Here is a 12,195-nt window from a genome sequence, read left to right as displayed (position 1 = left end):
GGGGTTGTCCTATGTCATATTAAGTTAACCTAGTAGGCAATTCACATAAATACAATACTATATGGAATATGTCTCCCTCCTCTTCCTGCCCTCCACTTCCTTTTCTAGTCTCTTAATGTTAATGTAATCATAAATATATTTTCATATTATTTGACACAATCTTAAACAAGGTGTAATGTACTTTGCTTTTCCAATTAATACTATTTGGAGATCATTATATCACTTCATATAGAACTATCATTCTTTTGAAAAACTGCAATGATAATTCTGATGTATGCATACCTAAATTTGCTCAGGCAATTTGTTGGTGGACACCTGGGCTGTTTCTGATCAAGCTGTGCTGCGAAGTGCAACATCTTCACACAAATGCATTTGAGCACAGCTGGAGAATATATTTCAAATTCTTAGGGATGGGATTGCAAGATCAAAGGCGAGGTGAATTTTAAATTTTGATATTGTAGTCAACCGAATTACTCCTCCCAACAACTCATTTCCCCTGTATTTGAATGTTAGGCCCTACACCTCTAGACTACGTGTTTGAGGACAGGCACCTCCCAGTATTCAAACCTGTCTGGCAGATTTGGCCCTCAATACATATTTGACTTAACGAATTTCATACCTCCCGGTGCAGAGCCTAAGGCTGGCATCTAGCAGACTCATCAGCTGTCTATTATAATTTCTCAATGATTAGACTTGCTAACATTTACTGAAGTCTATCAAACGTCGGTATCTGTGCAAAAAGTCTAACCTCCCACCTGCTTTTTCACTCACCTTCTTCCTCCGGGGAAGGGGGCGTGCTCAGTAGCACGACCCGCCCCTTCTGTGCTTTCGTTGGTGGAGCCCGACGCCCGTTACTGTCGAATCCCGGCTTAGCCACGCCTCCACGCCGTTCATCCGGCCGAGAGAGGGCGTGTCCATTGTCCCGTCGGAAAATCCAGGCTGTATCTTCTCGTGAGAATCGGGACCCGCTGGAGGACCGGAGCCGTGTGGGTGGAAGCGTGTTCCGCAGTTCCTTGGAGCCGGCGCACGCCGCGCCCCGCCTCCTCGGCCCGCAGGCTCTGCTCGAGTTCGCGGACGCGCGCGCGCGCACCCGTCAGAGCCTCGGTGTGGCCAGCGGGGACCGCGCGGGCAGAGGCTGGACTGCTGAGGTACGAGGGGCGGAGCCCGAACCGCCGCCGCCGCCACTGCTGCTGCCGCCGCCGCCGCCTGAGAGAAGCATGTCTGCAACTCGAGCTAAGAAAGTGAAGATGGCCACCAAATCATGCCCCGAGTGTGACCAACAGGTGGGCGCCGGGAGCCGGGCACCGAACACGCGGGCCAGCGGAGCGGGTGCGCGCGGGCAGGCGGCCGTTGCCCGTGGCCGTTGGCTGTGGAGAGGCCGCTTCGCCGGGGTCCCGGCGGCCGAGCGAGTGGGCCAGCCCTCGGGCTCTGTGGCCACCGCGGGAGCCCCAAACCGGCCCGGCCGAGCCGAGGGGTTGCCGGGGAAGCGCCCGGAGCCGCGGCCCGGCCGGTGTCCACCTAGCGGCGGTCAGACGGGCGAGTGTCTTGCCCTGTGGCTGGGCTGCGTGAGAGGGGGCGTGGGTTTATCCTAAGCCGACGGGGCGACCTGTCCGGAGCCTCCTCGAGGAGCCTGGCCGGCTCCGGTGACAGCGGCAGGAGTGTGGGGCAGCGGCCCAAGTGGACGAGAACGGTCCCTCAGCGCCCTGCTGCCCCGACGAGAGTGCCTGATGTGCAAACTCCCAAGTCAGGGCTCCTGGCTCCCAAATCCCCCTCCTGCCAGTCAGGGTTGCTTTGTTTCCATTTCAGATGTGTACGGTGGACCCCCCCAAACTGTCCCCGCCACCTGGGCGGATGCTTAAATGTGACAGTAAGGCCCACAATGTAATAGTTATAAGTTTTGGCGAAATATGGAGTTTTCTTTCCTCTTAAAATATATTATTTTTGCCGTAAATAATCGTGAATCCTTTCTGTACATTGTTTTAAATGGAATATAATTGAATTACGTCCCCATTGAAGCCCTTGCTTTCTGGGCTCTTCTCACGTTCCCCTACCCGCCGCGGTATCCACTGTTAAAAATTTAGGATTTCTGCTTCCAGATCTTCTAAAAAATATGTATGTGGTTTTATGAATTTTAAATGACTGCTTTCCACACAGAATTAATGGTGTCACAGCTGTAATGTTTTAAATCTCATTTACTCTTTTAGTTTAAGAACGCCTCATTTTTCACCCGTTCCTCTAAAACCTTATAATCTAATGAGTTAAAACTCTCAGTTAAAGCATTAGTACTAGGGCCCTTGTTTCACGCCAACATGCTGATCTGGGTGTGTTTTTTCCTTTTCCACTGGGAGAATTTTTTCAAAATGACTACCTCTCTCCTCCCCCTTTCTTTTTTTTTCTTTCTTTTTAAAATGAGGAGTAATTTGAAATGGCTGAAGATTCTTTTAATGAGCTGATTATAGAGCATTCTTTAAGGAGCAAACTTAAAGATTGAGCAAATCTTTTAACAGAAAATGTTACATGTTTTATTTAGTGTCTTTTATGGGTTAATGGTAGATGTACTGATTAGAGGAAGACTGTGCAAGGAAAATTATGGTTTATTGATTTTATGATTTATTGAATATGCATTTTAAAAGCAGTTTAGCCATGTTTTCCAAACCAAAGTTAAATTTCCATTCTTACCATTGAACTAAATTTGTAAAATTCTGAAAAAATTGGACTTCTTTATTTAAGTCTCCTTGTCGAAGATTATTTCAATATTTAAATCATTTCCATTTGTTCCAATTATGCACAATTCTAAGGTTTACATGGTATGCATTATGCATTCCAGTGTCTATAGGACATCAATTAGTGTGAATCATGACCTTGCAGTACCTGGCATAAAGTAACCTTAACCTGTTTTGAATATCCTGGTTGAAGAAAGAGGAAAGGATTGTAAACTTGCAGGAGTCTTTCTATCTGTTCATCAAAACGTGATCAGCATTTTATTTGGAAATACCGTATTTCATTTTGTTTGTTAACACACACAACCCTTCTCTCCCAGCTCCCGTAACAAAATACTGTAGATTGGGTAGCTCAAACAGCAGTAATTTATTTTGTTATAGTTCTGGAGGCTGGAAGCCCCAAGATCCTGGCAGAAAAGAGAGCTTTCTGATAGCTTTTCAAAGGACACTAATGCCATCATGAGGGCCCCACCCTCATGAACTCATCTAAACCTAATTATCTCATCTCCAAAAACCATTACATTGAGGAGTTGGGGCTTTAACAGATGAATTTATTGCTGGGATGTTTTTGGCAGGGTGGGGACACAATTCATTGCATAGCAAGCTACAACATAATTTAAAATGTTTATGTTGTCTTTTATTCTGAATACTTAAGATAACTAAGATAACTTAAATGATGACTAATTCAAATTTTGGTAATTCTTAAAAGCTATTTGTCTTTTACTAACTCAATTGAAGAAAATAATAGATTAATTTTAGCTTTCTAATTATTTGAAAGTACAGATTTCTTATAAATGAGCAAAATTATAACCCCGAAAGCCATTTTAAAAAAACTTAAAAAAAAAATACTGCTGTTATTCTAAGTTGCCTGGTTAACATTAAATTACAATTTAGATACAGTTTATAAGCATAAATGTAAAATCTTTAAAGTTTGAGGAAGTTGCCTCAGCTGAGTAGATTTACACATGTTCTGTATGTGTAAGTTTAAAAACAGGTACAGAGATCAGTAAACAACAAAGACCTAGATTTTCAGTTGCTTTATAACATCCCCTTTTACATGCCTCTATTGAAAATATAGTTCTGAAACATCTAAACCACAATACTTTTCATTTTTAACGGGTTTCACATCCACTAATTCAAATTACTGAGCCATTTTGAGTATAGTAGTAGTCAAGATCCTTTTTATTTTTCTGGTGTCTTTGGTGTATGTTTCTGTTTTTGCATTTTTGTTTTCTTCTTTATTGGATCAGCTTTTCCCCCTTTTTTGGAAAAAAGTTTTAGAAAATTTTATGTGACCTTTAGCAAATATGTCTGCTATAGGTAACTTTCCCCTTAGCAACAAAGAATATAGATGTATTCTCCATAAAGTGGTTATTTTTTGAGCTTTTTTAAATCAGTGAAACAATATAGGGAGGGCCAGAATTTTGTCTCCATAAAGTGGTTATTTTTCGAGCTTTTTTAAATCAGTGAAACAATATAGGGAGGGCCAGAATTTTGTTTTGTGCAGTTTTTTTTAAAGCTTGTCTTACTTGTAAAACATGTGCAAACAATCCAAATACCTGTTTTTCAAGGAATAAATTGATTCACAAGCCATCAGTAAGCAAAACTGAATTTTTTTCTTCCATTTTAAAATCCTGAAAGTATAGCATTAGAACTTTCATTACTGTTGTTTTTGGCATTGCAACTGAAATTTGAAGGAAGTTTAGATTTTTTTAAAAAATCTAAATTATACAATAATTTAAAGAGACTAATATTACTGAAGTTGGCCACCCTGCTTAATAATTCTTTTTACAGGATCTGTATTGTGGTGGTGGTTAGTTGGCTTTTTTCCAGGGTTGGTGTGAGGGAAAGGAACTTTCCATTTTCAAAAGGCCTTTAGGGTGATTTAGCTCAGGCACCTAAATGTTCCTTGCACATAAGATGCTTTCATTAAGGGATGTAAATCAGCCTATCGATTGTGTTAGTCATCCGAAAGCCAAATGTTAAATTTCTCATCTAACTGTAGCACTCTGTTATTTCTGGATTGGGTTGATGTATTTTTTGTGTATAAGACACAGAATTAAATTTCAATTTGTTGAGTTTCAGTAGCTGAAAGAAAATGGCTGTTGAGTAGCAAAGGATCTGTTGAATAAGAACATCGTGTTCTGTTGTTTTTTGGGTAGCATTAACTTAAAACAATTTATATTACTGCGTATGCCCTTAATGATGTGTTTAAGTGTAAAGGAAATGAGTCAGTATCTTTGAGCTTGGTTTCTATGAAGATGTGAAATTTTAAAATGACAAAACTTATCTATTTTAGGCATATTTTTCACTAATAAGAAATGTAACATTACATTTTCTGCCATTTTTTGAAAGAATCTCATTATATTCTTGATAAAGGAACCTGTTAGACATACTAGAGTTTATTTTTGATTATTTTGATTATTTTTGTAGAATTCATTGTTATTTTTCATGAGTACACAACAGAGTTCTTTCTTTAGTATTTTTACTGCAAAGAAAAGGAATTCTCCCCAAATTATGATTTAGCTTATTTAGATCAAATATTTATATTCTAGAATATGAGGCATTCTGTACATAAATGGATGAAAGCTTTATAATCATAATTAAACTTTTACAGCAAATGGAATTTATCTTACAAACCGGAATTGTAATTACTATTTTGTGAGTACTTTTTGTTGAGATTAATTTCTGGTCCTTAGTGAATGTGTCCCCAGTCCAAGGAACATTAAGGTTAATATTAGTGAAACAATTGTAGAGGAAAATCTAAAACTTTTTTCAGTAATATTTGACTTAAAAAAAACATATGAAATGGAGAAAGGAGCCTCTTGTAAAAATATTTTATAGATTTAGAAACAGAAGCCTGGAGAATTTAAGTGTTTTATCAAACTTCCTTCCTGGACCTGAGATTATTAAAATCCTAGATCTCAACTCCTGCTTTGTCCTACATTTTTTGTTGTTTATACTGTACTTTTGCCCCTCAAACTGGTTGTTGTAAACTATTTTGTTTTCCTGTCAGTAGTAATTGGCATCTTACCCTCTCATGTTGGAACCTGGGTTGTTTTCATTTCTTTACCCTCTGAAATGTCTTATAGATCTACCTTTTCACTATTTCTAATCTCCTTATTCCAGTGGGGCCCTCAAAATGTTATGCTGGGATTACGTTAATGACTTCCCAACCATGCCCCCCCAATATATTATCAACTGCTGTTAAACTATTATCAACTGCTGTTAAACTAATATTTTAGGAAATGACACCTTTTTTCCAATATATTTTCCTTGGCTCTGATCAATCCTATTGTGGTTTTCTGTTGTTCACTTACATCAGCACACTTTTATTGTGTATTTGCTGTAGTCTTCGTGTTGTAATGCATTAGTAGAATGTGAAGATGTAGAGGACCCAATACCTATCTCATCATTTATTGTAAGGAGGTGGGGTTTAAATAAACCCATGATTCCTGTTTCTGGTAACTTATCATTCAGCTCAAGAAGCTAAATAAACACTAAGAAGTTTAACAACAGAAAAGTAGTAATAATAAATTGTGCTTTTTTTTTTTTTTTGTCTGTAGGTTCCTGTTGCATGTAAATCATGTCCCTGTGGTTACATATTTATTAGCAGAAAACTTTTAAATGCAAAACACCCAGAAAAATCACCATCTTCTACAGGTAATTGTGAGAGTTTACCATATTTTTAGCTTTTCAATGTAGAAAATTAAAATTAGTTTTTGTGAATTTACTATTCAATTTTTGTTGAATTTAAATAAAATCTATTGAAGTATGTGTTTGGTTTTTATTAGCTATTGGAAATAGGCTTTATGACATTAATATGCCATTCATTCTAATTTAAATGTTAATTCACCAATGCTGGTAAAGCTTGTGACAGATTTTCTGTTTGTTTTTGGAGGATGAAGAGCCACTGAAGGGCTTAGGGAGTGACCTAATTTGATTTAAGAAAAATTTTTTTTAATGTTTAATAAAGGTATAATTGACATCCAATAAATTGCACATATTTGAAGTGTATCTTTGATAAGTTTTGTTTACACTAATCAAACAATTACCACAATGAAGATAATGAATATGTCCATCATTCCCATAAGTTTTCTAGTTCCTCTCTGTGATCTAGCCATCTTATTTCCCCTTGCCTCAGATAACCACTGATCTGCTGTTACTGTTTTAGAACTTTGTATTATATAAATGGAATCATATAGTATGTACTCATTTGCCTGGCTGCTTTCACTGAGCATGATTTAAGATTCAGCCATATTGTTATATATGTCAATAAGAATTCATTCCTTTTTATTGTTTAGTTTTAATAGTATTCTTTGTGTGGATATGCCACAATTTGTTTATCTGTTTACTGCTTGATAGACATTTGGTTTTTCCCCTCATAATGCTGGTAAAATTTGTAACAACTTTAATTTTTTTTAAACTGGTGGCTGAAAAATATACAACCTGATTTTGATGTGAATATAATTTTTAGACACATTGATTATTCTTTGTTATTCCCTGATATATCTAAAAATTTTTTTTGTTTGAATTTTATCTTCCCATTAATATAGACAGATTGGGTGTATTCAGTGGATATATTTATTAAAAATGAAATTTTGTCATCTTTGATAAAATAAAAGAAGTTTGTATGTTTTTGAACCCCAAATAAGAGTATATTGATTACAGATGTATATGTGAGCACCTGCTATATGCTAGGCACTGTTCTAAGCCTTGGGTCTAAAGTAGTGAATCAATCTACTGTCAAGGCAGGTTCACTGCTGTCATAGATATTACTACATTCCTGTGGGCAGGAAATAGAGAACAAATAGGGAGAATATCAACTTGTAATAAATGCCTTGTAAGGAATTAAAATAGAGTGCTATGGTGTCTGACTGTAAGACTGCTTTTGGCTTAGTGATTGGGGGCTTCTCTGTTCAGTTCAGTCCAGTCAGTCAGTTGTGTCTGACTCTTTGTGACCCCATGTGACCCCATGGACTGTAGCACACCAGGCTTCCCTGTCCATCACCAACTCCCAAAGCCCACTCAAACTCATGTTCATCGCGTCGGTGATGCCATCCAACCATCTCATCCTCTGTTGTTCCCTCTTCCTCCCACCTTCAGGGTGGGAGGGGTCAGCATCAGGGTCTCTTCCAGTGAGTCGCTTCTTTGCATCAGGTAGACGAAGTATTGGAGTTTCAGCATCAGTCCTTCAAATGAATATTTAGGACTGATTTCCTTTAGGATTGACAGGCTGGATCTCCTTGCTGTCCAAGGGACTCTCAAGAGTCTCCTGCAACACCACAGTTCAAAAGCATCAATTCTTCAGTTCTCAGCTTTCTTTATAGTCCAGCTCTCATATCCATACATGACTATTGGAAAAACCATAGCTTTGACTAGACAAACCTTTGTGGGTAAAGTAATGTCTCTGCTTTTTAATACGCACTCTGGGTTGGTCATGGCTTTTCTTCCAAGAAGCAAGCATCTTTTAATTTCATGGTTGCAGTCACCATCTACAGTGATTTTGGAGCCCAAAAAATAAGGTTTCTCACTGTTCCCATTGTTTCCCCATCTGTTTGTCAGGAAGTGATGGGACCAGATGCCATGATCTTAATTTTCTGAATGTTGAGTTTTAAGCCAACTTTTTCATTCTCCTCTTTCATTTTCATCAAGAGGCTCTCTAGTTCTTCTTTGCTTTCTGCCGTAAGGGTGGTGTCATCTGCATATCTGAGGTTATTGATATTTCTCCCGGCAGTCTTGACTCCAGCTTGTGCTTCATCCAGCCCAGCGTTTCTCATGATGTACTCTGCATATAAGTTTAAGCAGGGTGACAATAATAGGGCTTCTCTGAGAGGTGACATTTTAAGCTGAGACTGAATAGGAACACGGCAGCGGGGTAGTATCCATGAAGAAGACCATTCTTGACAGAAATTGCAATTGCAAAAATTCTAAGGTTGTTAAAAGTTTGATATATTTTAGGAACAGAAGGGCCTGCATGGTTGCAATGTAGACAGTAAAACCAGGAGAATGTTTGAGATGAGGCCAGAGGGATAAACAAGGGCCAGATTATTTAAGGCTTTTAAACTAGAGTAAGATTTTGGTTTTTGTTCTTAGCATGTGAGAAGAAATTATCCCTGGGAGGTGGAATGAGGCTAGGGGACGGTGCCATGCTTTGATTTGCCTTTTAGAAAGATCATTCTGACTACTATATAGAGAATAGTTTGTGGGGTTACAAGATGGAAGTGAGCTCTTGAAGTATGTTAACTGAGTAAGGGCGCTGGATTAGACAAAGAATAGTTATAGTAGGAGATGATTCAAGGATTAATTATATTTATGTCTGTGGGAGGCCTATTTATCCTAGGTCTATGGAGAGATGGGTGGAAAGTTGTTTATTTTTTTTTTTAAGATTATTTCCTTCCTTCATTTTTTTAATAATTATATTTATTTTTAATTGATTTAGTGATTGCTTTAGAATATTGGTTTGGTTTCTGTCATACAACAAGATGAATTAACCGTAGGTGTATATATGTTCCCTCCCTCTTGAACCTCCTTCCCTCCCTATCCCACCCCTCTAGGTTATTACAGAGCCCCAGTTTGAGTTCCCTGAGTCATACAACAAGTTTCCATTGCCTTCTATTTACATATGTTAGTGTATATGCTTCCGTGCTACCCTCTCTATTCATCTTGCCCTCTCCTTCCTCTCCCCTGCTCTTGTCCATAAGTCTGTTCTCTATGTCTGTGTCTCCATTATTGCCCTGCAAATAGTTTCATCAGTACCATCTTTATAGATTCCATATATATGTGTTAATATATGATATTTGTTTTTCTGCTTCTGACTTACTTCACTCTGTATAATAGGTTCATCCACCTCATTAGAACTGACTCAAATGCATTCCTGTTTATGGCTGAGAAGTATTCCATTGTATATATGTATCACAGCTTCTTTGTTCATTCATCTGTTATTGGACATCTCTTGTGTCCTAGCTATTGTAAATAGTGCTACAATGAACATTGAAATACATGTGGTTTTTTTTTGGTGTTGGTTTCCTCAGGGTATATGCCTAGAAGTGGTAATTGCTTGGTCGTATGGTAGTTTTATTCCTAGTTTTTTAAGGAATCAACATACTGTTTTCAGAAAGTTGTTTTAATTCCATTTCTGCCTCTGAGTTTGCTCCTTTTCAACATGCTAATGGATTTACTACTAATTCATTAGTTCTTAAAGACTGTTGCTGGATAGGGTTATATAGGATTGGGTTATATAGGGTTATATGGAGTCAGTTATATAGGAGAGAGCTTGTTAAAAATCGATTCCTGGTTCTTGCTTCCTAAGAGTTTGATTCAAGGAATGGAAACTCTGGAATGATTCACTCAGTAGATTTGCTGGGGAGGCATGTCAACTCATTTCTGAGTCTCCAAAATGAGTAAGACATGTCCATGCTGTTAGTGGGACAAGTATGTTTATTTTATTTTATTTATTTATTTTTTATTTTTATTTTTTTCATTTATTTTTATTAGTTGGAGGCTAATTGCTTTACAATATTGTAGTGGTTTTTGTCATACATTGACATGAATCAGCCATGGAGTTACATGTATTCCCCATCCCGATCCCCCCTCCCACCTCCCTCTCCACCCGATTCCTCTGGGTCTTCCCAGTGCACCAGGCCCGAGCACTTGTCTCATGCATCCATCCTGGGCTGGTGATCTGTTTCACCATAGATAATATACATGCTGTTCTCTCGAAACATCCCACCCTCGCCTTCTCCCACAGAGTCCAAAAGTCTGTTCTGTACATCTGTGTCTCTTTTTCTGTTTTGCATATAGGGTTATCATTACCATCTTTCTAAATTCCATATATATGTGTTAGTATGCTGTAATGTTCTTTATCTTTCTGGCTTACTTCACTCTGTATAATGGGCTCCAGTTTCTTCCATCTCATTAGAACTGATTCAAATGAATTCTTTTTAACGGCTGAGTAATATTCCATGGTGTATATGTACCACAGCTTCCTTATCCATTCGTCTGCTGATGGGCATCTAGGTTGCTTCCATGTCCTGGCTATTATAAACAGTGCTGTGATGAACATTGGGGTACACGTTGTCTCTTTCAGATCTGGTTTCCTCAGTGTGTATGCCCAGAAGTGGTATTGCTGGGTCATATGGTAGTTCTATTTCCAGTTTTTTAAGGAATCTCCACACTGTTCTCCATAGTGTTTATTTTATTTTTACTCAACAAATATTTTTGAGATCCTTCTGTATACCAGTTATTCAGGTGAGAAATGAGGTAAGGTAGAAATGTAATGAGAACAGTGAAAAGGGTCAGATACTACAAGTGTTTAGAAGTTAGAATCAACTGAAGGAGAGGGAAGGCTTTAGAATGACTCCCAAATTTCTTATTGTGATTAGTGGTTAGAAAGGGAAGATAAAAGGGAAGACAAGTTTTGAGGGAAAGATGAAGAAACTAGATTTGGATATAGTTGTGAAATACCATCTATGTAAACTTTTTTTTTTTCCCCAGTTGGAGATATAATCTGAAGCTCAGGGAGTAGCCTTAACTAGAGATAAAGGTTTCAAATAATCATGGTTGTTGACATCATGGGAATGGATGAGCTAGTTTTACAGTCTATAGGGAAGGAAGAGAACTCTGGCAGACTCCAGTCTTTATGGGTAGAAGTAGGTAGGGAGGTCCTGTCAACTGAGAAAAAGTGTCAGCTGTAGGAGAACAGCCAACAGTGGTTTTTACATGAGTCAGGGTGATAAGTGAGAAGCAATTCATTATTATTTTACATTTGGCATTTCCTAAGATTCTGTTGTTTCATAAATTAGAGTAGCCTTGTGGCCTTGAGGTGCAGATGAAACGTTGAAGCCTAGAAATCCTAGGGAGGAGGAAGAAGAAGAACCAGCAAAATAAACAGAAAGAATAGAAAGGACGGAGAAATATCAGGGATAGACTTTGCTATCTAACAGGCAAGTTGGGCCATGGAGTACAAAACAAAGCAGGGCAAAGGCTGACAGAGAACACACTGCTCATAGCAAACACCCTCTTCCAACAATAACAAGAGATGACTCTACACATGGATGTCACCAGATGGTCAATACTGAAATCACATTAATTATATTCTTTGCAGCTGCAGGTGGAGCAGCTCTATAGTCAGCAAAAACAGGACTGGGAGCTGACTGGCTCGATCATGAACTCCTTATTGTCAAATTCAGACTTAAATTGAAGAAAAGTAGGGAAAACCACTAGACCATTCAGGTATGACTTAAATCCCTTGTGATTATACAGTGGAAGTGACAAATAGATTCAAGAGATTAGATCTGATAGAGTGCCAGAAGAACTATGACAGAGCTTTGTAACATTGTACAGGAGATGGTGATCAAAACCATCCTCAAGAAAAAGAAATGGAAAAGGCAAAATGGTCGTCTGAGGACACCTTACAAATAGCTGAGAAAAGAAGAGAAGTGAAAGGCAAAGGAGAAAAGGAAAGACACATGCA

General features: G+C 38.4%; 1 protein-coding gene across 1 annotated transcript in view; it reads left to right on the top strand.

Annotated features, from left to right (window-relative positions):
- The first annotated feature begins 931 nt into the window (after nucleotides 1-931).
- C4H16orf87 (chromosome 4 C16orf87 homolog) overlaps nucleotides 932-12,195 on the top strand; it is a 34,205-nt gene continuing 22,941 nt past the window's right edge. Inside the window, exons 1-2 of the mRNA XM_043898375.1 lie at nucleotides 932-1,283; nucleotides 6,287-6,383. Of these exons, the coding sequence (XP_043754310.1) occupies nucleotides 1,218-1,283; nucleotides 6,287-6,383 (163 nt within the window). The 5' untranslated portion in view covers nucleotides 932-1,217. The remainder of the gene's footprint in view (nucleotides 1,284-6,286; nucleotides 6,384-12,195) is intronic.

The sequence above is a fragment of the Cervus elaphus genome, chromosome 4 (assembly GCF_910594005.1).
Source record: "Cervus elaphus chromosome 4, mCerEla1.1, whole genome shotgun sequence".
Taxonomy (NCBI): domain Eukaryota; kingdom Metazoa; phylum Chordata; class Mammalia; order Artiodactyla; family Cervidae; genus Cervus; species Cervus elaphus.
This window is presented reverse-complemented; position numbering and strand designations above follow the sequence as displayed.